The sequence below is a fragment of the Musa acuminata genome, chromosome BXJ2-7, assembly GCF_036884655.1.
Source record: "Musa acuminata AAA Group cultivar baxijiao chromosome BXJ2-7, Cavendish_Baxijiao_AAA, whole genome shotgun sequence".
In the NCBI taxonomy this organism is placed as follows: Eukaryota; Viridiplantae; Streptophyta; class Magnoliopsida; order Zingiberales; family Musaceae; genus Musa; species Musa acuminata.
Genome location: NC_088344.1, coordinates 37,548,868 through 37,576,461, shown reverse-complemented (window position 1 = coordinate 37,576,461; position 27,594 = coordinate 37,548,868). Strand labels below are relative to the sequence as shown.

The window sequence follows — 27,594 nt, the reverse complement described above, 5'->3', positions numbered from 1 at the left end:
AATATTTGCAGTAAAATTATATTCGATCAATTGTATGAACTGCAGGAACTCATATGATCAAGGCGCTCAACAAATCTCATACAAAGTCTCGAGAAAGACGATTCCCGAGCTTGGCTATCATCCAACTCGAGGCCTTCGTCAGAGCTAGGAAATCGGCAGGAATCTGCGGAACTTCAAGCGGGGGATTCTCCGAAAGCTCAAGTTCGGAACTTTGAGCGAATATCTACTGCAGGAGGAGAAATCTAAGTGCGTATAAGTGATTGCCATCGGCGAAACCCCAAAATCTGAGGAAAAAGACGCAAAGTTTTCGCCTTTATCGAAAGCGAAACAAGAACAAAGGTGGGGGTGGAAACCTACCCGTCTCGCGCGAGACAGGGAACACTGTTATGTTCTCGCAAGTGTCCGTGGGCCCCGATTCGAGTGCTGCTATTACGACGTAGGTGGGAACGCCTCAGTCGAGACCCGAAACAAGCAGAATGACTAACGTGTCACGATATCGCTGGTTGGTATCGTTGTGAGTCATAAATGTAGGTGCCCGTAAAAGCTTCGTCGTTGCTCGGGAGTTCCGAGTATGCTTAGCCGCAGGAACAACGTAAGGATGCGAGGCAGTTGGATCCTCTCCGAGCATTGACGTTCGAATGCAGTGTCCAACCGCCTCATCATAGCCGTCCACCGATGTGGAGCCCACCGCCACCCCCGTGGGCCGGACCATCGTTTTGAACGTGAACAAGCCGTTCTCAAATTGGATCCACGTAAATAGTTTGGAGAGACTGCTTAACCTAATCGCAAAGCCCTTCTTAGTTATCGTCGTCGGAGCAGTGTTGGAGGAGTCGAGAGGGAGGGATCTCGCCGTAGATTATAGGAAAATGGCGGGGATCATTCTCTTGCTCGATTTCTTGAAGAAAAATCCTAGTTTGGCGACCCAATCCCTCCATTCCTACAGCCTGTTCTCGGCCACTGTCGCCGCGTCGGCGGCGGCGGCTTCGGTCGCCGCGGGGAAGCCATTTGCCTCTCGGGCGATCTTTGGGTGCGTTTCAATCGAAGTTGACGAAATATTTTATGTTTTGGTGGTACGTATTTGTTACGATAGAGTATTCATGATTCAGATTGGATGCATTCTTGGTTGGCTATGGGGTAAAGACATGTCTGTTTCAAGAAATGGAATTCTTTTTTGGTGTTATGATAAGCGTTTCGTGTTCGTCAGGTGAAGGTTGATCATGTCGCAACCTTGACGAAAGCTTATACCTTTGAGGTTTGACTTGATTTGAAGTTGTTCTTAGAAATTGTTGCTGCCATTGGCTTTTCAGATTTTTTTTCCCTTCCTTTTCTGGATAATGGAGTCTTCGTTGTGCAAGAACATTCTGTTAGAGTTAATGCTCGCTGTGTTAAATACACCACTGCTCTATGTAGGTCAACCCTGAATTAAGAAAATAATTATGCGTTGTCTCTGTCGTGTGATTTTTCTTGTCTTAGCAATGCTGAAAAGTGTGCTCTCTTTTTCTGACAGAGAAACTGTGCAGCACAGTTAAGAGATAGTCATCAAACAGTTTAAAAGTTCTTCTTTCTGTTAGTTTGGCGTGAATCTAGCAGAAGCATTATCTGGCGGAGAAGTTCTAGGAAAATTATATTTGAGTACTTCACTAATGTTTAGTTTGTGTGGAATAAATTTCATCTTTTCCACCATGTATAATGCGAGAGAGTGAGTTTTAGGACCATGGTAAGTTCGCTCCTTTGCATCATAGGTGAGCAAGTATAGAGGCCTGGAATTAGTCTCTGCTTGTGGAGGTATAACTGCATACTACATTGACACTCCACAAAACCCTAATGGTTACTGAGATGGGAATGTTGGATTTTTGGGAAACTATAAATTAATTCAGTGGAGGATAAAATGAAGGAAAATTCTTTAGATGGTACTGATTTATCTGAAGTAGACATAAAGATGGCTTGTAAGTGTAAGTGAGTTAACTAGATTAGTGAGTGATGAATGGAGATATAAGCAAAGCTCATTGGAAATGGTAAAAAGAAATTCGTTGCTCTTAGTTTTACTAGTGTTATCTTCTGAAACAGCACTCAGTGGGTGAATAAGTTCCATGCAGCTGACTGAAATTGTTGATATATTATGGCATGTTGTTGCTGTTGTTTGAAGTCTGCTAGACCTACAGATCATGCCTTGTCCTGTTTACTTGGTCTACACTTTATGTTTTCCTCAGTTTGCTGATCAGCGACATTCAAGGGAAGTTGTTATTTTGCTGATGTAATGTACAAGGGCTCCTTCATATAAATGATATGAAGTTAAATAATTTTATCTCTTTTGAACAACTGACAAGCATGCATGAAGTGTGATAGTCTGATCTCTTTATAACAACTGACAAGCATGCATGAAGTAGAGTAGTTTGATTTTTAACAATTGACGAGAATGCATGAAGTTGACTGGCAAGTTTCCTCCAAGGTAGGACATAATGAATACTTGCTGCATTTTCGTTTTAGCAAATCCGATGTGGTTTATCCACATGGTATTCCTCCATGTTGCCCTTGAAAACTGTTATGAACATAGGCATTCACATGTTTATAGTACCACGTTTTCTGTTTATGGCTATTTAGCATGGATGCTGGATACTGAAATTGATAGCATTAATCAGTATTGGAGATCTTTTTTATTGTGTTTCTTAAACATTCCATCCCATGTTATTTTGACATATTATGATTCTTTCTTTCAATGGTTTCTACATGTTAACATTTCAGTGATTGTGGATTTCCAACTGCTTATTGTGATGCCGGTTCAAGTGCAACATGGAATGAGGAGGACATTCCTAATGTTCAAAGTGCTTCTGAAAATATTCTACCCAACTCTTTCAAGTACAGAACAAAGGAGTATCCTCTGGAGCTAAAACCTATGTTTTCAGCCTTTGGTTTTAAGTCTTTTGCAATGACATCATTGAGATCCTTTTTATTGTTCTACTTGCCTCTTTTGGAACCTCATCCCCCTGTGGAAGAGAATGATGATCTCCTTCATCAGCCTCCAGAGGAAAGGCCTCTAGACTTGGTTACTCCTTTCCAGAACTCAGTGAAACAAATTATCCGTGAGGCAAGAATTTTAAGCCAGACATTTTCTCCTTACTTTTCTTTGGCTGGATTTTGATTATGTTTTTTCAATTTGTTTATTCTGTATTTTGAACTATTAATGCGATTTTTAGTAGGCTTCTTTGGTTGATCATGTGTAAAAAATCAATGATAACACCTTTTAACAACTGCTGATCCAAATACTTGGAAACTATGGTTTGTTGCTGCACCTTCAGAACAACTAGACAACTGATTCATTTTACCTTTACTTTGAGACTGTTCCTGCTGAATCCTTCAACCATTGTGTCATTGGTAATATGATATTGTTCTTGGAAGTATGAACATGGGAAAATCCTTATCTTGCGAGGACTGGCATTTTTCTGAATTTTGGTTCTGGAAGATCAACTGCATGACATAAGATATGGGTTCTCATGTCATCGATATCTTTAGGCCCAAACATGGATTTCAGTCAGAGTTGATCATGCCTAAAAAATGGGGACATAGACAGTTGAACTTCTAGGTGGTACTGATTGAAATCAAACCCACCGATCTAACCTCAGAATTTGAGCTTTGACCAACCTTGTTTTGGGCCCTTGGTCTTAGAATAGTTGGGCTCAAGGACCTAAATGGAATCCCAAGTATACGTTTTTTATGTTGATAGGCTTGGGGGCTTGAGTTGGTGCCATTAAGATTTCTAACATGATTGTGGATTATAGTGTGCCAAACATCTTAAAAGAGAAAAAAAGATGAATCCAGTGAATGAGGCTTCCGCCAATACATGATCTAGTGAGGATCAATATATGCAGCCTTTATCTCTGTGAACTTTGTTCTCCTATATTACAAAGGAGCAATCCTCACTAGTGTACTAAGGCCCACCCTCTTAGTTCCCATCTTAAATTTCTGTAGATGCAAGAGAAAGTGCTTAGTGGTTACATATGCAACCACTGTTATTGTCAAGTTTCTGAATAGTGGAAGCAGTGTTTAGGCAGCCAAGTCAATAGATAGTGAATACAAGGTATGTGGCTGCATATGTAGAAACAAATATTGATTGTATTTTAAAAGAGTTAAAAATTACAAATTTACAATCATAACATATAAAAATAAATCATGAAATATGTTCAAAGCAATATAATTACACTTCGAGGTAGATGACGAGAGAACACACTCAAGCATGGTAAGACAAGTTACATGCAGACATTTAAAATTATAATGAACAACTGCAAGCTATCTAAAGAACTTTCTACTTCTTTTTATGCTCTTCTAGAGAATAAATGTGTAAATCCTACAACCATGAGATAATGCAATATGCACATGCTTAAATATTGCATCAAAGGTTTTTTTATTAGAAATTTATAATCTAATCCTATTTTGGATCATTCACCATTATGAAGCCCTACACATCCTTAAGTGGTGTTATGCTGCTGCATATGTCATACACAGTCCAATTATAGGGATAACTGCATGTTGCCATCGCATATGGCATATGTGGTGTGGTCTATTGACCAAACTGAAACTGTGTCTGTATAGACTGCTTTTAAAATTATGCACATTAAAATACTTATGTGTTGGTGATACTGGAGTATATTTTACAAAAAAATGGAAGCAGAGATGATAATCTGAATATCATACAAATTGAACACAAAAAAATCTGATACTTGATTATTTAGCTATTTTTAATTTAGAGATTGTGTAACATTCAAGGATGTAGGGATGCAGTACAATACAAAACTAAGAAATAGTAACATGATTTTTATGCATCAAACTTGACTTGGGTACTTGGTTATCGAAAACCTCTCAGCTTATGACGTAAAAACTGCATAGATATACTCTCTTCCTAACTTGCATTGGTGAAAAGTCCCCTGCTCCATTTTGGCTGTTTTAGTAGTTGTTTAAGATGCAATTCTGTATGGTGTACTAGAAGGTTCATTTTAAATGGATTTACTGATGTGGAGTTGTCTATTGGCATCCTTCATAATCACCAATTATTTATTAATTTAAACACATATAATATTAACTAACAGTACAAAGCTATGTTAATTTAGCAAATAGTATTGTTGTTTCACCCTACATTTGTGTTATGTGGCTTGTTCCTGTGAATTCTCTTTAGATACTTGGATATTATCACTAATTTCAAAGGGGTCAAATTTGGAATGTGATTTGAGTGCTCTTGTATTTCAGACTGCTGTTGTAACAACCAGGCGGGTGCTTGAAAGATTTGCTGTCCACCATGTTTCACAAAGAATGGCATGGAAACTTCTAAAAGGTATTAGATCTTGTTATTTGTTGTTATAATCAGAATCTATTAGGCCTCTACCATTAGGCTCTTGGTTCAAATTAATGAGAAACCTTCAAATTAATATGCATGAGTAATTTCATGCTTTATAAGTTTTCTTTCATCTACTTTCTGATGACTGGAGTTTCAAGATCTGTGGGAATCTAGAATTTTTCGTCAAGATGTTTTAGATGCCCCGTCTCTTTAAACAATCCTGACTTACTAGAATTTCTTTGCTTATGACAAATAATGTTTGTTTACGAATGATAGATCTTAGCCACCTTAAAATTTCTACAAAATTTTTGGTTGTGGGTTCTGTTTGAAGTTTAATAACCAATACATTGAGTTGTTGAAATTGTTTATTCATGATAAATATTTGTTCACAAAACAAAGATCATAGCCACCTCAAAATTCCTAAAAATTCTTGGTTGTAGGCTCTACTTAAAGTTAAGAACTAATATTTTCATCACAATGTGATCAACATTCCTAATCTCTTAGTTCACTGAGAAAGAAGTACGAAACATAGTTTCTAATGATATGTAGAACCAATAATTGGTTAACTCAATTGACAATGTTACTAGCCCTATAGAAGAGTTTCTTTCTCGAAGTCTAAGCAATAATGCTTATCCCTCAATAAGGTACTGTATCTTGCAGGGGCTGTTCCTAAGCTTAACACATGTAGTCCTCAACTCCTCACAAATATTCTATCCATAGAAGATTTGTTCCCAAGTGTAGGAAGGACAAGACATAAGAGATAATTGTTGGCATGGGCATGGTAATGCCCAAGGGTGTTCTTGAATTGTTCAGCATGGCAATATGGAAGCCCAAGGATCTTCAAGAATTGTTCAGCATGGCTTTAATTCCATCAAGTTAATGTTGACTCCCGTAGATGCACTAGCATAGAGTTCTATGAGAAGCTTTTTTCTTTTTTTGTTAGGTTTTAGAAAGAAATGAAGAAAGAGGACAGGAAGGTGATATGTTGTTTTAGTTTTTTACATTCTTGAGATTGTAACACTTAGATCACTACACAGCATGCCGAGATCATTGTGCCATGTCTATGTTACTTGCAAGTTTGATGCACAACGCACAAGATACAAAAAAAGGAGAGATTTTACTTGCAAGTTGGATCACAACATACCAAATAGGAGAAAAGGAAAGATGCTTCAGCCCAAGGTTTGCTGTTTTGGGTACCGGACCCATTTTGGCAATTTGTCGGATTGGTATGTATTGGCCAGTACCGGTATACCGACACACAGTACACCGATATGTACTGGTGTTTCCCAAAGGAAGAAACGAGAGAGAAGAGGAAGGGGTGGTGGAGGAACAAAGGAGGAAAAAGGAGGAAGGAAGAAGAAAGAAAAGGAAGCGGTGGAGGAAGAAGAAGAAGCAGTAGAGGAGAAGAAAGAAGAAGAAAAGGAAGAAAAGAAGTGGTGGGAGCATACTTGGGAAGAAGGAACAGCGGCAGCATCGTCGTACGCGAGAAGAGAGCTCGTGTTCGCGAGCCCTAATTTGATTTTTTTTCTTTTTTAATGCCGAGTTGGACAGGCCCCACCACTTTTTTTTCTATTATTTTAACCGGGACACCTGAAACGGGGGTGGTCCATGCACTGGCTCATGCTTGAACCGGTATGTACCACTCATTTCACACTATTTCGGGGTGGTACAGTAGTCCTTGCTTTAGCCTTTTGATGATTTGGGTGTGGGATGCGGGCTTGGTGATGCTTGTGGATGTGTATGGGTATTATCTATATAGGCACTATGTAGAAGAGACTAATCTCATCTGAACTTTGTGCCATGACCTTTTCATGATAATATAGCCCAATCTATATTTTAAACCTCAAAGAAATCTGTTTATCATGCAATGATTTTTCAAGATTATTCTCGTGATGTATGCCAAGCAATAAGCTCTTGTAAGTAAAGATTTTAGTGTTAATTTCTTCAAAATAAATGAGCTCTCGAAGTCCAAAACCAGACATGTACTTCTATGCAACTTTCTTTAGATATCATTTGTCAACATGATTGGTCAGCATGACCAATTATATCATTTGTCTCCATTGAAATGCTGTACCAACTTTCTTTAGATAAAAACAGAAACCAGCCTTTTGTTGAACTCTATGCAAATCCCCCAACATTTGGCATGCTTAGCTAGTCCTTTCTCTCGTATTGTTGCTTGGACCCACTATCACTTATTGTCTTTCATTTGTGAATAATAAAGTGTATGAAAGCAAGCAACAATTGCCCCCTGGCGATCATGTACACTTCTATTTTAACATTTACAAATTCATGTCATTGGTGCCAATTGAACTAACTTGAAAGTGCACCTTTTGGTATCCAGTTTAGTATACTGAACTCTCTGGACTATATCTGATATATATTAGAATTTAGAAGCATGTCTGAATTTGTACAAGTGTCCAGATTCTTTCAAATCAAAATTATTTGGTTTGTTCGGTTCTGTTGGGTTCTCTTTTAACTGCCTGACCTAATAAATTTGGTTAATGATTTGATAAAGGCATTATTAAGCTCTCTCTCAAACTTCCTAACTTGCATAAAGTTATTAAACTTACTATCTTATCTAATGAAGTAACATATCCAAATTATCATTACTCTCTGTGGGGCAATCAGATACACTCTTATCTTATGTGAAGAAACACTCATTGCAGCTATGGACAGGCAATGTCCTTCCAAAATGTCAGTTTTGAGTAAGAATCCTACTCTGTGGTGGTTTAAGTGGGGATTGGTTTATCTGTTTGTTTTTGTTACATGCGATGAGATAGACAAGCAATCCTGGTATGTAATTTTAGTTAGTGCATGTAATAACTCTTTGTTTAAACATCCATGTCAATTTCTTTTGTTGTTTAAGATGAAATTTTTCTCTAGAGAAATCATCTGTTTGCTTCTTTATTTCAATTGGTTTTGCTTCAGCTGCTGACAGATTTGAGTTTGGTTTTCAGATGTTCCTAGATCAGCCAAACGCAAGTTTGATAGGGGGATGCCAACTCTGTTGTTCTTTTATAGTGTCAGCAGAACAACTTTCAGAGGTTAAGTTTTTTTTCTCTTACTTCCATTTTAATCTACTGTTTCTTTATTGATTCTTATGGTCTTCTGTTTTTTCATAACAGGACATATGTTGGGCGTAGCTGCATCATGGATTGTCCAAGTGATTATTGAGATCTATAGATGCTTTTTCCGTAAGCACAACAATGATGATGAAGATATTAACATCAATGAAAAGATCAGGCTGTTCAGGAGAAAGTTGTTTGGGACAACTGTAAAGTGCAGTGCATCATTAGTTTTTGCATCCATCGGAGCAGGCATTGGTGCTCTTTTTCATCCTTCAACCGGCCAATGGATTGGTAAGTTAATATATTCATGCACATATGGATAGTGTTGGTTGAATACTTTAGTTCATTATTAAAATTAATTTTTACCTTCATTACAAATATTTATGTGCTGTCATGATAAGCTAAGATGATTATCCATAAGAATGATATGCCTGGTATTAAAAGAATCATGTCTTATGGAATCAAATAAATGACAACAAAGAATAGGATCTAAAATTTTTTCTTTAAACCCTTCTTTGAGCTATGATGTAAGTACCTGAGATTCCAGGCTTAAACATATAGATCCATGATGCACAGCAAGAGATATTATGGACATGTTAACAACCTGGATATTTATATCCTTTGTTCATTTACTGATTACGAAATGGACTATTACCACAAAATTTCTCCTGAATATGATTGGATAACTAGACTAGGGATAAGATTAGCAACTGACGGGATACATATGTGCATATGTAAGATGCTTTTTACATGAGATATAAAAAGTATGAAATTGATAAGCAATGACAACTACAATAAAAAAAATATTGCTTGATTACTTTGCGTGTTTATCTGGTCTAACTTTACTAGATAAGCCTCTCAAAATATGGAATAAGACATCATTTGTTTTGCGGAAATACATTATGGCAACGTGGCCCTGGTCAAGGTTGAGCCCCCATTACTTAAAACAAACAATATACTGTCAAACTACATGCACAACTCTGTTTGTACAAGTTAAAATTTCTAGCATAACTAATGAAGCAATTCTCCTTAAAACCATGGTTATGGTGGCAAGTGCTTATATCTTGGAGATGTAAATAATCTTCTTGCTTCTTTGGTTTTCTTTATGGACTCCAAAGGTTTTGATGGCAAGTGCTTATATCTTGGAGATGTAACTAATCTTCTTGCCACTTGGGTTTTCTCTATGGACTCCAAATAGTTTGGGACATTATGGCTTGCTGTTTCGTTAGGGTTTTCTCTACCTACCATGGGTACATGTAGTGTTTTCTCATATTTAGGTAAAGCAATACTTGTTTGCATCAATGGATATGACAAATGATGGGTGGGCTTGGGTTTCACAGTAAGATTATCTTTTTGTGATTTAGGTAACCATGTTTGACTTGTGGAAATAATCTCTTTTTTTGTAGAGGTAAGTTTGTGTACATCAATCATTACCGGACCTTATATCTGTGCACTCCTTGTATACCGGACCATCTTTTTTAATCAATGGACTGCACATAGCTCAAATGGTTTGACAGTACGGGATTGCAATATATATGTGTTTTTGTCAAGTTTGAATGATCCTTTCCAAAGTCCTTATTTTTCAATGATCAGAACAACCATAACGGGCAAATTCTCCTTGTTGTGTTTTCCATACAAGGTAGTCATGGCAAAGTTAAAACTTCATACTAATGTTTGCTTCTCTGAGCTGATGGTTCTATAGGTTGTGCTCTTGGAGATTTTGCTGGGCCTATCGTTGCCATAGTTTGTTTTGAGAAACTTCATTTGCAAATTTGAGAACGCAGCTGCAGTTCCTCCGAAGGTATTTTGCAAAGAGCTGGTGCCGGCCCTCTTCTTCGCTTCTTTGCCAGAATTATCTTTAATCACTTTCTTCCTGCTGATTGGTAACAGTATGCACCTACTTCAGGATATTTACCCCGCATTATTTGGTTAGTCTAAGTCCATATATTAAGCATACTTGAAAATGCGTCCAATAGCCATCCAGACCGGATAAAGAAAATGTGTCGAAGAACAAGCAATCGTATGGTGATGTTTGAACGATAATGAGCCATTTATTTTGCTATTTTACTTCTACACATGCGTGCGCGCGTGCAGGTGTGCATGTGTGTTATTGTAAACCGTCTGATCTTTTGTTTGTAATAAAACTGATGATTGTTTAGGATATTGAAAAATACTTCATATTCTTAATTGCAAAGGAATGCCAGAACATTACGTTGTATAAACCTCTTTGTCTTTCATGCACATAATGGAGTATGTGGTGCTGTTGATTCACATGGTTTTTGTTAGAAATTATGTTGAGGAGAATCCTGTGAATTAGATGAAATTAACTTTGAGATATGTGCACTTATATCCTAATATTCATGTGGAATGCATAGTTTAACCATCACATTTTTTTTATCAAATTGTTTGATATAAAAATAAATTGTTAATTCAACGTTCTTAGGAAAGTATTTTTTGGGATGTTAGGATGAAGACGGACGATCATATTCAATTCAAGTCTTTATCACCAAGAAAAAGAACTTTTCTTTCTCCTCCTCGTGCTGATTTCTTTTCTTTCCAAAATTTTCCTAATATAATTTTTGTTCCGCTTTAATTTTAAGTTTATTAATCGAAAAATATATGAAAGTATAAACACTTCCATAACGAAAGTAAATGTTTATTTATTTTTTATGATAATAAGTGGGTAAATTTGAAGCATATATTTAATGTTTCGGATCTGAAGAGGCGGACTTTTGTTTGATGTTTCCTTGCACATCCAAACCCAAAGTCCAATAACCCGATACTTCCCACCCTTCACGAACATAAAGGTTAGGGCTACTTCCGTCGACGGAACTCCGGCACGAACTTAACATCCGATCTTTCCACCTTCGCGTCCTCTCTCCCCTTCCTCTCCTCTCGGAGGTTCCTTTTCTGATTCTTTTGACTTGTTTCTCTTGATCGTTTTCTTGGATTTGTTCATTTATTTGCCGCTGTTTAGCCTGTTCCTGTTACAGCGAGATCGAGGAAAGTACGGGCTTTTGCGCCCTTGTGGCCGCCGAAATCGATGTTCGTTTGCGTCCCATGGATCCCTCTTTGAATCAGCCCTCCCCTGAGGTGGAAGAAGCTGAATGGGGTAAGATTTTGTTCTCTTTTCTTTTGCTTTTGGTCGTAGATTCATCTCTTTGTGGATAGGTGAGTTCTCGATCTGGATCTCTTAAGAGGATTCTATGGTGGTGGCTGTGAATGGTGCATATGTTGTTTACTTGCTGACATCTTGTAGATTTTATCTGCATAGTTGTGTCTTTAGCTATTTTGACCTGTATTAAGTGTGAGGGTTCTTAATTTGGGCCTTGAGAAATCGGTTCTGTTTAACTATTGTTCTTGAAAGTTGATTCAGTTTTATCATGGTTTGTTCTTCTGGTGGATCAACTGCTTTACTTTCTGTTATTGGTAACAATTGAAATTTCAAATCCCAGGCACTTGCCCTAGGTGGAGATCATGGTGCGCTACGTTTTGAGGGAAAATTGGGATGTGCCTAATTTTATTTTATGATCATGAGATGTTAAAGAAGTCTGTTTTTACCTGGATTGTTGCTACTTGAAAGCTCCCTCTTAACTCCTATTGGGGGATGTTGGAGCTTAATCTTTTTGGTGACTCTTACTGCTTAGAACGTGTGTTTAATATGACCATGTGAATTCAGGTGATACCATATCAGTGTCGCTTGAAGACTCATCTGCCACCACCATTTCCTTGCTTGGCATCCCATAATATGTGCACACCCTTCGTATGTCATTGGAGTTGCACTTGCCACCCTGGAGTTAAAGTGGTTGATTCATGAACATCAACATTTGCAATTTCCTAGAGTTCTGAGATTGACATCTCACTGAAGTTAGAACTCTTGAATGTAATCCGTATATAACACAGGGAAGCTACATAATCTGATGAGCTAGTGATCTTTCAGTTTTTTTCCCAGTTACCTTGGAGTTTGGGGAGACTAGAGAGACTTAGAGTGTAGTTGCCTACTATTGTTGACTAAATCGCTTTTAGAAAATATGAGATAATATTCTGGGGCAGCCTTCAATTTAAAATTTTACAGAAGGTAAGTGCGAAATGTCAAGCTTACACTTGTATTTCTTTTATTTTTTCCTTTCTTTTGCTTCATTCCTTTCATCTTTCTATTCCTTGTTCCATCCATTTCTTTTTGCACCCATTTAGTCAAATGGCTAATAAAAGAGCCTTAAAATGTGTGTCTGCAGGCTTCAAAAATCCACCATCTTGATTTGTTTTATTATCTATGTCGTCACTTGAAATCTACAATCCAAGGCATTTTCCTGCAAGCCTCCTCCTGCTGTCCACCCTGACCCAAACAACAAATCATCTCGGTCTTTATCTATTCCATTGTGTTTGGAATCATAATCTGCGAACAATAGTTTGCGGCATGCAACCACTTTGTATTAACTTGAGCACCACTGACTATAAGCTAAATTTTAAAACTTGTCTCTCAAGTTTTGTACACTATTCAATGTCTATCAATCAGCTTTGACTGCTTGTGCTAAAAGCTAAAATTAGGAAGCACAGAAGACATTGTTATAACATGTCCTGTGTCTCTATACAGAATCACGGCACAGAATATTAATTAAAAATACTATTTCCATTTGCTTTCCTATGGAGCTGCTGCTTTAGTAGATTGTGAAAAGACAAACCAATGATAAAAATGTGGACTTGGTTATGGATAGACAAGAAATTTGATATCTCTGTGTTTTACTGGAATGAGTACCAACTATAGTTGTAGACATCAAAAGATTAATTGAAGAAGGCTAAGAGCTTCATTATCTTTCATATTTTGGCAGCTATATTAACGTTCTAGAACAGTTTGGCTATAGGTGGAACTAGAGGCAAGCGCTACAACAACTTGGCTTTACAATTGCAACAGAAAAGCAAATTTAATTTGTATCTGCTACATGTAAGCAACCAAAAATCCTGCCTTGCGTTGTTGGTTTCCAATTATAATTAACTAAAATTATAGATAAACAAGCATGTCCTCACTTAATGGAATCTGATCTTTTGGAGAAGCATAACTGAAATAATATTAAAGCCATTACTTCTTATCTTCTGAACATTTTTTTTAATGTTGTTATTTAACAAACTTTGACCTTCCTGGCTTTAATTTCAAGGCTCCTTCATGAAGACTTTTCTTTAGGATTGTTGATGTCCCTGAAACTTAACACACTTCCCATGTAACTGAAATCCTGGGAATCTTGGAGAAACAAACTGTCATTTTTCAATTTTGCTTAGTTGGTTATTTTTTCTCTGAAGGAAGATGCTCATGGAATTATACAACTGTTGTGCTATTATTTTTGACAAATTGGTGTGTTGCTCACTTTAAGTGATTCCTTGTTTGTTGATTGATGATATTATTAATGAAACCTTTGTTTTCTTTTTTACGTGGGATAATATGTTTCTCTTGATATATGTTTTCCTTCACTTTGTTACCACTGTGGGTGTACGGTATCCTCTTCTACTTGGTCATTACAGAACAAAAGATGTCAGCTAACTATATATATTTTACCATTGTGGGTGTACTGTATCCTTTCTGTTGTGTAGCACTAATTGTTAGATCTGTGCCACAGATACTGATGGATTTGTGATCCCAAGCTTGACAATCGGTGATTCTGATCCTTCTGACACAAATGTGCCTGGAGTAACGGATTCTAAACCTCCTGCGACGGTTAGTCTTTGAATGTTTGTTTTGTGGATAGTCATTTCTGTGTTGGGTTTTCCTGCACTAAGTTGTTCCAACAGTATATATTTACCTACTTCACTTTGACCAAATAATATATATGCTATAACAGACCACCATAGAAGCTGAGAAAATCTACTTGGGACCTCACGGTGCTCCACCTTCTCAAGCCAAGCAGCAAGAGGTCAAAGCATCTGGGCGTAAACCGAGCTTTAAGCATAAGCTAAAGGAAGCGGATCGTAGATATTCTGGAACTGGCCGTGAGAACAAAGTAGAAACACTTCAACAGCTTGTGGGTGGTAAGGTAAGCAGTGCCACCATGCTGAGGAGCTCCCCGCGAGACTGGCTGGATCCTCACTGCCATGAATCACAGTTCGAGAAATATCCGTAGAAATACATCTATAAACTGAACGGAAGGTGTACTGTGTCAACCTATTATTTAGCCTTTGTGGCACTACTATCTGTTAGATACCCACGACTATCTTACTTATATGGGCCTTTATCACTGTTACAAACCTTTGGCACTTGTTAAATTGAGCATAAACAGAGTCTGTTTCACCAGCATTTTGTGTTTGGTTCTTAGCCATGTAATGATTTGCTGCACCGAATTTGTTTCACCAGCAATTTCTATTTGGCTTATAGCCATGTTAGCAGTATTTCTTGCCTTATCTGTATGCTCACTGCTTCTGTGCAAAGCAAGTTCTTTGTTCTGTCTGGTGGCTCTAGTATTTGCTTGGTTAAGTTTGCAGTAGTACTTTCGATTCAAGAGAGTAATGATTGCATGGTGGTTGTATTATTGACTTTTTGTTTTTTGAAGGCATTATCCTTTGACTGACCTAGGAGTTTCTTGCTTTTTTTTCCACAACAGTATGTTATGATTAACTTGCTTTTCTCATATTGTCGTTGTCGCGATTAGCTTTAGGACCTTGAGGTTCTGAGGTCATGTGTGTAACAGTTCGATATGATCGTCATTGTTAACTTTTGTGCTTCTCTTTCTGTTGGCTCATGTATACTTATATTACCAGTGACCAATGTGTTACCTGTTCTGGTGCATTATTTATATCTGGGGGATTCATCTGTCTCTTTTTAACAGATATCTAGGGATGCTATAAGATCTTTTCGCACTGCTGTTGTAGATGACACTCCTTTTTAGTTATCCTGTTGATGTTGGATATGGGCAATCTAATATTTGTTAAGCAATGGTGCACAGGTCCATTAAGCGACTGGTGTGTGCTTAGAGATCCCCAGTTATATTATTATCTGGAAATTGATCTCCTGGTGTTAGATGACTCGGTTCTCTTCATCTTTGTTAATGCCTGTCAATGTCGATGCTTTAGTGCAGGAGTGCTTTCAAGATGTCGCAGTATAGAAACGAGTGGCTGATGAAGTGGTACACTTTTTGAGGATGACGGTAACAGCAGCATACTATTTTATGGTAAAAGTACATCACATTCTTTCTTACAGAATACGTAAGTAATTAATTTATCAGTGGAATACAAGATGATAATTGTCTCTACTTTTCTTGCCAGAGTTATTAGCAAAACAGCTTGCTGATTCTACTCCTTCGAGAGTGATGCTGTAAGCGTTCGGTGTTCAGCTTCGGCATCTGATTTGTGCCACGGTATTGTTCTTTTCCGATCTTGTATTGGAGAGAGTGAGTGTGTTATTAGATTCTTAAGATATTGCGTACCAAGTGAATCCAATGTTGAACTGTGTGTACCGTTTCATGGGCTCGTCTGTCGGTGGGGAATATGGTGTGGGGTCTTAATCTTTGTTATTCCTCTGGAAGCCGGTGCTGCAATCATCATCATGCCCCTGTCTACAGACTACAGAGAGCGAGCAGGAGAGAATGGATACGAGCTTCAACTGCAGCGACATATACCATACCGTGTCATCTCAGAACGCAAGCAACTCATAACCATCTTGGGGTGATTACCTCGCTGCAAAGTAAGAGGTCGCAACATGATGCTAAATTGTGCCCAAGGAATCCTACGAAAGAGGACAAAGCACTTGAATTAAACTTGAAGCCTGCGTCCGAGCTTCTATTCTTCGTCCCACATGGGCGGCTTTGATCGATCTCTAATGGATACTGCTAAGCACTAAGACAAACTAAGACATGCCAGTAATGTCCTGGTGTATCTTAAAGCCACCGTTGATGCTGTATATGACCTACAAAATTAGCATAGGCACCACCGAGTACTCTAATCGCTTGGTGCTTTTAATTCATGTGGTCTCTATATTATTAGTATAACATGGACAGGATAAACTTGGTGTGCTTTCTGGTGTATATTCTTCGTCATCATCGCGTCGTTCTGATTATTTTAGATTCTCTTGCAAGGCAGATTTGGACTGTTGCAATCTCGCAATAATTTGATTGACACATTGGTTGGAAGGTGCCAGTCTCCTTGTGACAGCTCGAACATGACTTAATGTTGCGTGTATGTTTAGCCTTCCCCCATTGCTAGGAAGCTACCAAAACATAGTCTCCAAAGCACAAATGACGACGGTGTTTGATCACTGTTTTCTTGCTAGTGTAGTTTCCTGTTGCAGCAGGTAACAAAGGTTGTGGGAGGACAAGAGTTTTACTTTAATCTGACTTCTCTTTATACGGAATCGCTGTATAGATAGTATCCTTCTTCTAGGTACACATCTTAATACCACATCTTATAAATCACGTCTCTATCGGCATGATTTTATTTGAGAGAGACTTAATTATATGAGAAATGATACTTTGGTCTTAGAAAAATCGGCTATCTTGACTTATTATCAAAATATTGATAGAGGATCATAATAATTTTATCATAATTTATTTTATTTTTATAATATGCTTTCTAATATATCCTTGATGCTCCATATATTAATCTTAAATTGAAATACAAGTAATTATTGATAAGACAAATGCTTGGTAAAAATATCTACAAGGTATTTATTTTTATCATAATAATTTTATCATAATTTATTTTTGAGTAATCGGATATATGATTTCTCCTTGAGTATCTCATAAATCTATAGGAATTCAGGGATATATAGTTTTTCCTTGAGTCTCGTTCTAATTGGATTCGACCGAAGAATTTTTTTTCTCTCAATCTGAATGACCTTAACCAAGGATTTGTTTGCGCAATAATACATGAGATATTCCTCTTATGATATCGAGAGCGGATGATCCTCTATTAATACTCAATAGCTCTTGTAAGATTAGTTGTCACTTCCAATGAGCGGTTGTACTAGATCTGAAACTTTCAAACCTATAAGTATGGTATCAAAAAGTGGAGTACTCATACAGGGTATCCTTAGTGTCTTAAGTCCAAGGATCAGGTATACCACTGGTATACCACTCAATCTGAATGACCTTAACCAATGATTTGTTTGCGCAAGAATACATGAGATATTCCTCTTATGATATCGAGAACGGATGATCCTCTATTAATACTCAATAGCTCTTGTAAGATTAGTTGTCACTTCCAATGAGCGGTTGTACTAGATTTGAAACTTTCAAACCTATAAGTATGGTATCAAAAAGTGGAGTACTCATACAGGGTATCCTTAGTGTCTTAAGTCCAAGGATCAGGTATACCACTGGAATGATGGAATTATTGTCTAACAATGAGGTATCGTCAACTATATAGCATTCCGTGAGCGGGACAATCGATAAACTCATTCTCCAATGATTACATGCATTGTAACCTCAGTATCCCCACACAAGCAGTCATAAGACCAACCACCTCCATTGTATGGACGGGCATACACACACCAGTATATCAAATTATCTTGATGTCCCTTTCGAGTAACCTATGACCAAAATTATTTACGGTCTGTGTTTAAAGGTGAATCGATCTCATTATCGTGATCTTATGATAATCCGATTCTTAGTGCATATATCCATGAATATCATAATATATTTATGCATTAAGCAATATAAAATAAAAAAAATATAATAATAATAATAATAAATAAAATAGGTCAATCATGTAATAATGATAGATCATAAGGCTCTCCAATGGAATCATCGACCCTCTTAAATTATTTATATCCATATGTATTCCTATTGAGAGTAAGTATGTATCTTTAATAATATTTCTCAAAAGCATTTAATATCTATTTGAAAGTATCTCTGGTCCTGTCACAATGGTTAGATTCAAAATTCTTACCAGATTTAAAAGATATTGATACCAGATAGAGAGAATATGAGTTATTTTTTTAACATAACGATGAAGTGATATTAGTTAGGAAAGTTTCTACTGAGATATTTTAGTGGGTAGTATCCTGTTGCATAATTCATAGATCCTATGTTGGAGTACCTATGAAAACGCCTTTTACGTCATTTAAATGTAATGAAAAAATTATTTTTTAAAAAATATTAATGAGAAAATAATTTAAAGGGGATATGTGCAAATGTACTAATATTTCAGAAGTATAGAATGCTATATAATCAATAGGGTATTTGCATATAATATTATATACACATGAAAAGATGTATACATTCTTCTATACTATAACATATATGTCCTTGGAAATAAACCGGTCTCTTTCCCATTAATACGATCTTTATTTATATCCAGATATTTGGATACCTCCAAAAACTGGTCCAGTAGATTTCTACATGCAACCGTCAAGGAGGGAAATGTGATGGATACAGCTTCCAACCATGATTGTTCGTCAATTTGCTGCCATATTTACTCTGATGTTACACTTGAGCTCTGGACAAACACTGATGATGACTTGTGTCATATCATGACTTGAGAAGTTCTACCACCCCTTTTGCTACCTACTACCGTATGTATACATGCATTTTTGCTACGTAAAAGGAAGTATCCTCGTAGGAATACAAGGAGGTACAGGAAAGCAGATGCTTCTGCCACTGGAGATGTATTATAATATCATCTGTGCATTTATAATGGAGAGAGACGTCCCCGATGCCTTGGTGCAGACACCCAGACACCATCTTGCCTTCGAAGCATCATCCATAGCAAGGTTTGGAAACCCTTTTAATGAGATTGCCCATGAAGCAGCCACCAAATCCTGTGGGCTAAAAGTTAATCGCATGCCATCCTTGACTCATCCATCCGATTCAGGACAAGCCTTTTGTCTTCTTTGGAGGAGAGAATCATGGTGACGTGATGAAGACCGCGCCATGGCGTATTCCCATCAGGCTGTTTTGGTTGGGTTGAAAGCAGCGTTGGCTGGTCCTGTTGTGCTGCCCAACTCATTTGCGTGTCTGCTTCGAGTGAATGAATAGCACATGCCATCCTTGACTCATCCATCCGATTCAGGACAAGCCTTTTGTGTTCTTTGGAGGAGAGAATCATGGTGACGTGATGAAGACCGCGCCATGAACTATTCCCCCATCAGGCTGTGTTGGTTGGGTTGAAAGCAGCGTTGGCTGGCCGTGTTGTGCTGCCCAACTCATTTGCGTGTCTGCTTCGAGTGAATGAATAGCACATGCGACGGGCAATTGAAAACGTCGCACAGGTTTGACATATGGAAGGTAATGGGACACCCAACACTACGTGATTGGCTGCCGGTGGACGCCCGGGATACTGCTATATAGGAGCGACCTCCTCCTCCCTCTCCTCTGCCTTGAATACTGCTCCGGAGGTGGGATCTCAATCCACTTACGCGATGGCAGGGAAGGTAGGCAATTCTTGTCAGTCCACTGTAGCTCTTCTTCTCCTTCACCTCCTCCTTGTATGTTACAGTATGTCTCGTGATTTGTGGTCATCATTTGGTGCTCTCCTTTGGTGGCATATTTCCACAGCAGGGTTGGTCTTTTGTGTACTTACACAATCTTGTTGCAGATCTCGACATTGATCTTGAAGGTTGACCTTGACTGCCACATCTGTTACAAAAAGATCAGGAAGACTCTATGCAAGATCCAAGGTTAGAAACATCATGATCATTCCTTGATGTCACTTACAAGGGAGAAAATTTGACGTAAATGTGGACCTTCATCTCTGTGTTTGTGTTGGTTGCTCAAGAAAAGGAGAACATCAAGACCATAGCCTATGATGAGAAGAACGGGACGGTGACGATCTCTGGCCCCTTCGATCCTGAGAAGCTGTCCAAGAAGCTGCGATGCAAGGCCTGCAAGGTGATCAAGAGCATCCATATAAAGGAGGAGAAGAAAGAGGAGAAGAAAGAGGAGAAAAAAGAGGAGAAGAAAGACGAGAAGAAGGAGCAGAAGAAGCAGGAGACGATCAAGATCGAGCCGGTGGTGGTGCCCTGCTTCTGGCCGCCGGGGCAGGTGTGCTGCCACAGGCCGAGCTACGAGAGCTTCCACGGCGGCTGCAGGTGCTGCTCCTGCGGCAGGGTGACGGGCCCCCAGCAAGTGGGTCCACCGATGGGCTACGGCGGGCCCTACTACGCACCACCTTGCAAGAGTTACCAGTTCTTCTGCGAAGAGGATCCATCCACCTGCAGCGTGATGTAATCACCTAATGTCTCTCTCTCTCTCTCTCTCTCTGTTTGCAAGGTTATAACGAGCACTCTAAATGTAAGGTTTGTGGGATTATTATTATTATTATTATTATTATTATTATTATTATCATCATCATAACATCACGATATGGTTGTTAAGTATGGAGGATTTGTATGAATGGAAGAGTAATAACGCATTAATTACACGGAATTGTTCGATATCTTCCGCCATTAAAAGGGTGGTCACATGGAGGGGGGACCGCGGAAAGAGGTGATCGAATTCGATTGGTAGGGTTTACGCAACGCCTCGGTTGGTGTCATGGTTAGTGATGGGTTTGGTGGGAGGATGTGCTCCTCCGCCGTGTTGGCTGACGCCGTCATCCACTTGTAAATTGTATTGGGCATTTCTTTTTGTCACCGCCTTCGCCTTCTATCGCGTCATTCTCCGTCATACAATTTGGGCCCATATGGTTTCTTCGGGTCCGAATTGCCAAGCTCTAATCCATACACATACATTGAATCCGATCCATTTGCAATCAGTCCTGGTAGTGGCCCAATAACGGGTCTTCTAGAATCAGCCCGTTCGGCCCATTATCTAAGCAGATTTTGGCCCAACTCAGCCCATGTGGCAGGAGAATTTTATTTTATTTCTTTCGGTATTGATAATTTCATGTGAGTCTACTATAATATGTTGCTAATAAGTGGTAAGGCCTTGTATGGCATAAGAAATCTCTGCACACAAAATAGGCACCGATAAGATTAAGCGACATCAGATATCTCTCGGCCACCCACTCACCTACCAACGCAAACCCCAGCGGAAGCCCTCGCTCGCCGAGCCCAGAGAGGAAAGGAACAGTGCGCAGTGATGACATTCCACATCTCCCCTGCGGCTCCTCTTCCTTCCCATGTCCACTCTTCCCCTTCTTCCCCCCATTTCTTCCAGGTCTCCTCCCCTTGCAGCAGGAGGAGGAGCCTCTTCCCTTGCCATCCCATCTCCCTCCCCTTCCTCTCTCCTCCTCACCCCCACGTGTCACCCAAAGCCTCCGTCCAAGCCCCCACCACCCCTCAGACATCTCCTCTACCGTCTCCTGATTCGTCCTCCCTCGATGACGGTGATGCCCGCTCCCGTCTTCCTCCTCCGAACCCCAACCCGCCCTTCAAGAACTCTATATGGGTCAACCCAAACAGCCCCCGCGCATCGCGCCTCCGCCAGCGGTCCTCCGACTCCCGCTACGCCCGCCTCGCCCGTCTCGCTGCCTCCCTCGACTCCTCCGACCCCACCGAGCCCGCCGTCTCCGGCGTCCTCGCCTCTCTGGGTGACGCCCGGCCCGAGCAGGACGCTGTCATCATCCTCAACTCCATGGAGAACTCCCAAAACGCCGTCCTCGTGCTTCGGTGGTTCCAGAGCAGGATCAAACTCGAAAAGGAGGTAATTCTCTATAATGTCACCCTTAAGGTGCTGAGGAAGTGTAAGGACTGGAATGGCCTAGAGGCCCTTTGGGAGGAGATGATGGAGAAGGGAATCAAGCCGGATAACGTGACGTTTTCGACCGCAATTAGCTGTGCCAGGCTCTGTAATTTGCCTGCAAAAGCAGTGGAGTGGTTCGAGAAGATGCCTGAGTTTGGATGCCACCCGGATGACATCACGTACTCGGCCATGATTGATGCTTATGGCCGGTCTGGCAATGTGGAGATGGCTCTTGGGTTGTACGATCGTGCCCGTAATGAAAAGTGGAGGCTTGATCCTGTGACTTTTGCGACGGTGATTAGGGTTTATAGCGTGTCTGGTAATTTTGATGGGGCACTCAATGTGTATGAGGAAATGAAGGCTCTTGGTGTGAAGCCTAATGTGGTAATTTACAACACATTGTTGGATTCCATGGGGAGGGCCGGAAGGCCATGGCAAGTTAAGACTATTTATCGGGAGATGAGTAGTCGGGGGTTGGTGCCTACCAGAGCCACATATTCTGCACTTCTACGAGCATATAGCAAGGCTCGATATGCCGAAGATGCACTCGGAGTGTACAAGCAGATGAACGAAAGGGGAATGGAGTTGAATGTGATCCTTTACAATATGCTTCTATCGATGTGTGCTGATATTGGTTCTGTTGACGAAGCTGTGGAAATATTTAGAAAAATGAAGGAGCTGCCAGACGGATGCCGACCTGATATCTGGAGTTACTCATCTTTGATCACGGCATACTGTTGTAGTGGAAAGGTGTCTGAGGCGGAGGGTTTGTTGGATGACATGTTGGAAGCGGGATTTCAGCCTAATATCTTTGTGCTTACATCTCTTATTCAGTGCTACGGGAAGGCTCAAATGACTGATAGTGTGGTTAAATCGCTTGACAAGCTTTTGGAGCTGGGGATAAGACCCGATGATCGGTTTTGTGGCTGTCTTTTGAATGTGGCAACACAGACACCAGCAGAAGAATTGGGGAAGATCATTGGTTGTATCGAAAGAGCTAACCATCAGTTGGGTTCTCTAGTAAAGATGCTGGTGGCTGAGGGAACTGACAATGAGACAGTCAGGCGAGAAGCTGAAGAACTCTTTCAATACATAAGTAGTGAAGTGAAAAAAGCTTATTGTAACTGTTTGATAGATCTCTGTGTAAACCATGATCAATTGGAAAGAGCTTGTGTGCTTCTGGACCTGGCAATCCGGCTTGAGATATATAGAGATCTTCAATCGAGATCTCCTACACAGTGGTCCTTACATGTGAGGAGCCTGTCGCTTGGAGCAGCTTTGACCGCATTACATGTCTGGATGAATGATCTAGCCAATTCCTTACAGAACGGAGAGGAGTTGCCTCCATTACTTGGTATCCACACAGGGCATGGGAAGCATAAATATTCAGAGAAAGGGTTAGCATCTGTTTTGGAGTCTCACTTGAGGGAAATCAATGCACCATTTCATGAAGCACCAGATAAGGTTGGATGGTTTCTGACCACAAAAGTTGCAGCTCAGTCATGGTTGGCGTCAAGGAGCTCGTCTGATGTAGTTGCTGCTTAGGCTGCACATTTTGGTAAAATGAGAACTGTCCTTAAGGATTATTATTTATTCTGCTCGAATGGTATGCCTTTTTTATTTCTAACACATGCAAATATTCTTGTGTTACAAATACTAGCGGTAATCTCTACAGATATTTATGCTTGATCCTGTCATCTTAGTTCTGTTTTATGTGTCACAGTGCCTTATGGATGTCTGCATATCTGCATTCTAGTACCAGTTTAATGCTTCAGTGAACCCAAAATACTATGTTGCCAAATTTTTGAAGGGCCTTGATGATTTGCAAAGGTGGTAAAATAGCACCTACTTGGTTTAATCAATTTGGGAATGTGATTGTAAAAGTTATCAGATCTTATTATATGTTTATCAAGAGTCCAGCTCAATATCATCAGATGTAATCTGTATTAGCAGTCCTGTAGCATCATGACATTGCTCTGTGTAGATTTTTCAACACATTTTTCTTTTGCTTCTTGTACTTTACTTCCATTACAATGTTAACAACACTCTGCTGCACATCTGGTTTTACATTCCACTCAGAGGGGAAAAAAAAAAAAAGAAGAAAAAAGAAACAGAGTTGCATATCTTCCACTAAACTTTCTTATGATGACCAGTCTGAAAATGTACATGAGATAGACCCATTATTGGATGCTATGATCAACTTTCTAAGCTGTAGAACCTTTTGAAACTTCAAGTTGCCTCACATACCTGCAGATTAAAAAAAAAAAAGGAAAATAGCATGCATAAATTCTGTCAAATCATAGGACATTCTTCTCATGCATAAATTATGCTTTTCTTTTGAATTGATCATAGACTTTTCCTTGAGAACAACACAATAAGAAAAGGTTTGTACACACCATTAGGAGAGCAAGTGCCTACCTTTCTGAGATGTCAGTACTGTGCTTGTTATCCTCTGGCTTAGCCAACATCTTTCTTTCTCGAGCCACAGCATTTCTTCTTGTCTTCTTTAGCTCCATCTCCACAGCCTTCGTTAGAACATCCACCTTCTTTTGGAGCATCTGAAGTCAAAGCAAGTTTATGTAATTAGAAGAAACAAAAACTGAATAATTTCATATGAAATGCTTCTGTATTGACCTTAATTTCATCATCTTTTGCACTCAGCAGACTCTCTTTATCCTTCTGAGATCCTCTCAAGTTCAGTACTTCCTTCTGCAATCTGTCATACAGGAAGCCAGACACCATATCTTCACAGTCAACTCCAAGCCTCTTCATCTCTGACTTAATGTGCCCACACTCCTTGGCATTGACTTCATGCGTGAGCTCTGTTTTACCAGCAACCACATCATCATCCACATGTCCATTGGGCTTGACGTTCGTCTCTGCATTCTCCTTCTCGCTGTCGCTGAACGACCTGCTTCTTGGAGCTGACAAATTCTTCTGAACTGGATTATTTCCGTCAAAGATCTTATCACCATTTCCAGAGATCGAGTGAGGCTGCTGTAGTACCGATGCGTTCTTGGTTGCATGAGAAGCCCTTGGCCTCGATGCGGATCGCTTCTTTACTCCATATTTCTTTCCCCCAGGAAGCTCACCGTGCTTCTCTGGAAGACCAGAAGGCTTCAAACACTCTTCTACCGTCTTCAACCTCAAGCTCAGTTTGTCCTGCAATTGTACGTCAACCTCAGTGATGATGGACAGACATAAAGAAGAGTAGATTGCACAGAGAGAATCTTACTTTCAATTGGCGCTCTGCCTTGGCGGTTCTTTCTGCTAAAGCTAGTTTATCCCGTAATCGTTGTATCTCCCCCTGGAAATGTAGCATACGCTTAGATAACTCGAGGAATAAACTCTGTGACTGCTATTGAACATTTAAGACGACTTGCATGGAATACCTGCAAAAATCTTCTCTCTTCCAGCCACTGCTTGACAGGGATGACTTTGTCGTTGTCATCCTTCCACTCGTTAGCTGCCACTGTGGCCATTCTACTTGCCGAAACTTTAACCCTCGCGAGTTCCCTCTCGACCATCCTCTTCTCCTCCTGGATATTAGTTGATCATGAACAAAGTTTAGCATCAGGAGAAAGAACACAAAGAGCCCAATTTTGATGCTTACGTTCAACTCGGAAATCTGGCGCTGGCAATCGCGTATTGCATTAGCAGTCACGCCGCTAGCGAGAATGGATTCCTCGAGCTCGGTAATGGTTTTGGTGAGCCTTTCAACCTCGACCACCTTCTGACGATGTGTCTTCTCCAGAGTTCTATTCTCTTCCTGGCAGATCTCCATTTGCCTCTTCAACTCGAGGTTCTTGTTGCGCACCATCTCTACGCTCATCGCCTGTTCCAGAGCGCTCTGCAGAAGAGCTTCTGCTTCGACCAGTGCTGCCTCTTTGGACTTCGTCAGTCGTTCCAAAGCCTTGTTATCCTCTTGAAGCATCACAATCTGCACGGTGATGGAGAAGCCGTGAGAGCTCATTAATCTCGCAGTGGTATCTGAGGTGCTGCGGCTTAGTACCTCGTTCTTGTACTGTCTGATATCAGACTCCAGTGGTGCCGTAAGAACCCCAACCGGGACGAGCTCCTCATCCTTCTGGGTTGCGTGTACTCTTCTCAGAGCCGCTTCTGCGGAAAATTGTGCAGCCAACGCCTCCTTCTTCTCGTTGATTAGCTTTTTGATCTCAAGATTCTGCAACGCATCAAATGATGATTTCAATCGCCCACCCAAAGGTTGATCACGCTAGAAGAAATGTGTTCAACAGTATTGGAACCTTGTTCTCGAGTTGTTTCTCGGTCGTCCTGAGCTTCTCATCCATTTTCTTCACTTCATTGATTAGCTGGAGAACATGACACACAAGGGTTAAGGTAAAGCCGACGTGAAATAGTAGTTGCACAGGACCATAGATCAAAACATTCTTCGACACCATCTTTACCTCCATCACAGCTTTATCCTTCGAGAGCTCAGTCGCTTTCAAAGTCTTGATCTCGCATTTGGCGAGTCCCAACTCCCTCTCCTTTTCTGCGTATTAAGCTTGCAACTTAGACAGGTTCATTGAAGCGGATCAAAACATGTTGCAACAAGCAAGAGGTCATTTCTGTCGTTTGATCCAATTGGCAGACGACACAGGCAAAAAACTTGGGTGAACCAGCTCAAGTCGAAGAACGTTCTCTCTCTGCTTCGAACTAATGATTAGGAACTTCGAAACTGATGTTGATATCCACAACACCACTTTTCTCTGTACAGTATAACCATTACATCATCGAAAAGTGCATCTTGCGGATGAGAATCAACTCATCCATTAACCCAACCTCTCTGATTAGCTACTAAGCAATTCTTGAAGAGGCTACCGGTGTTATTTCGAGAACTCTAATTTAGAAAGCAGAGCTCCAATTGATTTCAGGATATATATTCTTCATACAATGGTGATGATGCACGAAAGTACAGCAGCATCTAAAATGTCGAGACCAAGAATTCTGGATCATATCTCTATCATCTACAGACACTACTTTCTTCTTTCTTCTCCCTTTTCTATTCGATTAATAATCAAGTAGAAAAGCAAATCATGGAGGAAAAGTTTCGAGTACAAGCATACCTAGGAGACCATTCTCCAACCGGTTGAGCTCAATCATTACAGGGTCAGAAGGAGCAGGAAAGAACTCCATGGTCAAAGCATCTCCCAAGCTACCCATCTCACCTCACAAGTCTCCGCTTCAGAATCCTCTGTTTCTTTACCACCACCGAAGAGAGCACTGCAGCAAAGCTCGGAGGTCAGGGGGAGATTTATGGTAAGAGGTATCGTGAGGAACAGCCCATTTCACCGTGAAGAGAAAGAGAGGTGATGAACATGGATAGGAATGAACTGAAGCCGGCTGTCGCCGGCTCAGTTTGATGGCTACCAATTTGTTGGTGCGACTGCTCGATCACTGGGTTTTCTCACAAAAAAAATATATATTTCTCATCAAGAATTGACAGCGAGTCCCACGACAAGAAGAACATGTCTTCCTCCCCAACGGTTTCACATGATTACATGGATTGTTTCCGATGATTGCAATGTTTCATCTCAGCCATGTTCATCGACGTTGCTTCTCTTATACTAAAATATGA

The 27,594-nt window shown here is 40.0% G+C and overlaps 5 protein-coding genes across 7 annotated transcripts; 4 read left to right on the top strand and 1 right to left on the bottom strand.

The window, feature by feature from the left end:
- The first annotated feature begins 768 nt into the window (after nucleotides 1-768).
- Nucleotides 769-10,581, top strand: LOC103992932 (uncharacterized). 2 transcript variants are annotated; one of them, XM_009412859.3, is made up of 6 exons: nucleotides 769-1,027; nucleotides 2,743-3,085; nucleotides 5,239-5,323; nucleotides 8,284-8,370; nucleotides 8,452-8,685; nucleotides 10,097-10,581. In XM_009412859.3, the coding sequence occupies exons 1-6, from the start codon at nucleotides 867-869 to the stop codon at nucleotides 10,168-10,170; spliced, it is 984 nt and encodes a 327-aa protein (XP_009411134.2). In that variant the 5' UTR covers nucleotides 769-866; the 3' UTR covers nucleotides 10,171-10,581. The 2 variants fall into 2 exon arrangements, with proteins under 2 accessions (XP_009411134.2, XP_064974915.1); XM_065118843.1 differs by having other exon boundaries at nucleotides 939-1,070.
- Nucleotides 10,582-11,136: 555 nt separating this feature from the next.
- Nucleotides 11,137-14,769, top strand: LOC103992931 (uncharacterized). Of its 2 annotated transcripts, none has more exons than XM_009412857.3 (4): nucleotides 11,137-11,295; nucleotides 11,372-11,506; nucleotides 14,004-14,101; nucleotides 14,226-14,769. In XM_009412857.3, the coding sequence occupies exons 2-4, from the start codon at nucleotides 11,455-11,457 to the stop codon at nucleotides 14,502-14,504; spliced, it is 429 nt and encodes a 142-aa protein (XP_009411132.2). In that variant the 5' UTR covers nucleotides 11,137-11,295; nucleotides 11,372-11,454; the 3' UTR covers nucleotides 14,505-14,769. The 2 variants fall into 2 exon arrangements, with proteins under 2 accessions (XP_009411132.2, XP_009411133.2); XM_009412858.3 differs by having other exon boundaries at nucleotides 11,138-11,295; nucleotides 11,388-11,506.
- Nucleotides 14,770-19,487: 4,718 nt separating this feature from the next.
- Nucleotides 19,488-20,671, top strand: LOC135617975 (protein PYRICULARIA ORYZAE RESISTANCE 21-like). Its single transcript, XM_065118841.1, has 3 exons — nucleotides 19,488-19,744; nucleotides 19,909-19,990; nucleotides 20,089-20,671. Exons 1-3 carry the CDS (start codon nucleotides 19,733-19,735, stop codon nucleotides 20,538-20,540), a joined length of 546 nt encoding a protein of 181 aa, XP_064974913.1. The 5' UTR covers nucleotides 19,488-19,732; the 3' UTR covers nucleotides 20,541-20,671.
- A 587-nt stretch (nucleotides 20,672-21,258) lies between these two features.
- On the top strand, nucleotides 21,259-24,012 carry LOC103992928 (pentatricopeptide repeat-containing protein At4g16390, chloroplastic). Its single transcript, XM_009412855.3, has 2 exons — nucleotides 21,259-23,601; nucleotides 23,719-24,012. The coding sequence occupies exon 1, from the start codon at nucleotides 21,393-21,395 to the stop codon at nucleotides 23,538-23,540; it is 2,148 nt and encodes a 715-aa protein (XP_009411130.2). The 5' UTR covers nucleotides 21,259-21,392; the 3' UTR covers nucleotides 23,541-23,601; nucleotides 23,719-24,012.
- LOC135617974 (microtubule-associated protein 70-5-like) lies at nucleotides 23,940-27,589 on the bottom strand. The gene is made up of 10 exons (XM_065118840.1): nucleotides 27,083-27,589; nucleotides 26,423-26,508; nucleotides 26,261-26,326; nucleotides 26,008-26,178; nucleotides 25,609-25,935; nucleotides 25,388-25,534; nucleotides 25,231-25,302; nucleotides 24,630-25,157; nucleotides 24,414-24,553; nucleotides 23,940-24,242 (listed from the first exon to the last, which is right to left on the bottom strand). The coding sequence occupies exons 1-10, from the start codon at nucleotides 27,177-27,179 to the stop codon at nucleotides 24,200-24,202; spliced, it is 1,677 nt and encodes a 558-aa protein (XP_064974912.1). The 5' UTR covers nucleotides 27,180-27,589; the 3' UTR covers nucleotides 23,940-24,199.
- Between the last annotated feature and the right edge of the window lie 5 nt (nucleotides 27,590-27,594).

Coding starts and splice junctions, on each gene's coding strand:
- LOC103992932 (XM_009412859.3), top strand. CDS start 867: ATGGCGGGGATCATTCTCTTGCTCGATTTCTTGAAGAAAAATCCTAGT. Junction 1,028..2,742: donor GCCTCTCGGGCGATCTTTGG/GTGCGTTTCAAT, acceptor TTAACATTTCAG/TGATTGTGGATTTCCAACTG. Junction 5,324..8,283: donor GGCATGGAAACTTCTAAAAG/GTATTAGATCTT, acceptor TTTGGTTTTCAG/ATGTTCCTAGATCAGCCAAA.
- LOC103992931 (XM_009412857.3), top strand. CDS start 11,455: ATGGATCCCTCTTTGAATCAGCCCTCCCCTGAGGTGGAAGAAGCTGAA. Junction 11,507..14,003: donor GGTGGAAGAAGCTGAATGGG/GTAAGATTTTGT, acceptor TCTGTGCCACAG/ATACTGATGGATTTGTGATC. Junction 14,102..14,225: donor ATTCTAAACCTCCTGCGACG/GTTAGTCTTTGA, acceptor ATGCTATAACAG/ACCACCATAGAAGCTGAGAA.
- LOC135617975 (XM_065118841.1), top strand. Junction 19,991..20,088: donor GACTCTATGCAAGATCCAAG/GTTAGAAACATC, acceptor TGGTTGCTCAAG/AAAAGGAGAACATCAAGACC.
- LOC103992928 (XM_009412855.3), top strand. CDS start 21,393: ATGACATTCCACATCTCCCCTGCGGCTCCTCTTCCTTCCCATGTCCAC.
- LOC135617974 (XM_065118840.1), bottom strand. CDS start 27,179: ATGGGTAGCTTGGGAGATGCTTTGACCATGGAGTTCTTTCCTGCTCCT. Junction 25,535..25,608: donor GCCAGATTTCCGAGTTGAAC/GTAAGCATCAAA, acceptor ACTAATATCCAG/GAGGAGAAGAGGATGGTCGA. Junction 24,554..24,629: donor CAAAAGATGATGAAATTAAG/GTCAATACAGAA, acceptor CTTTGACTTCAG/ATGCTCCAAAAGAAGGTGGA.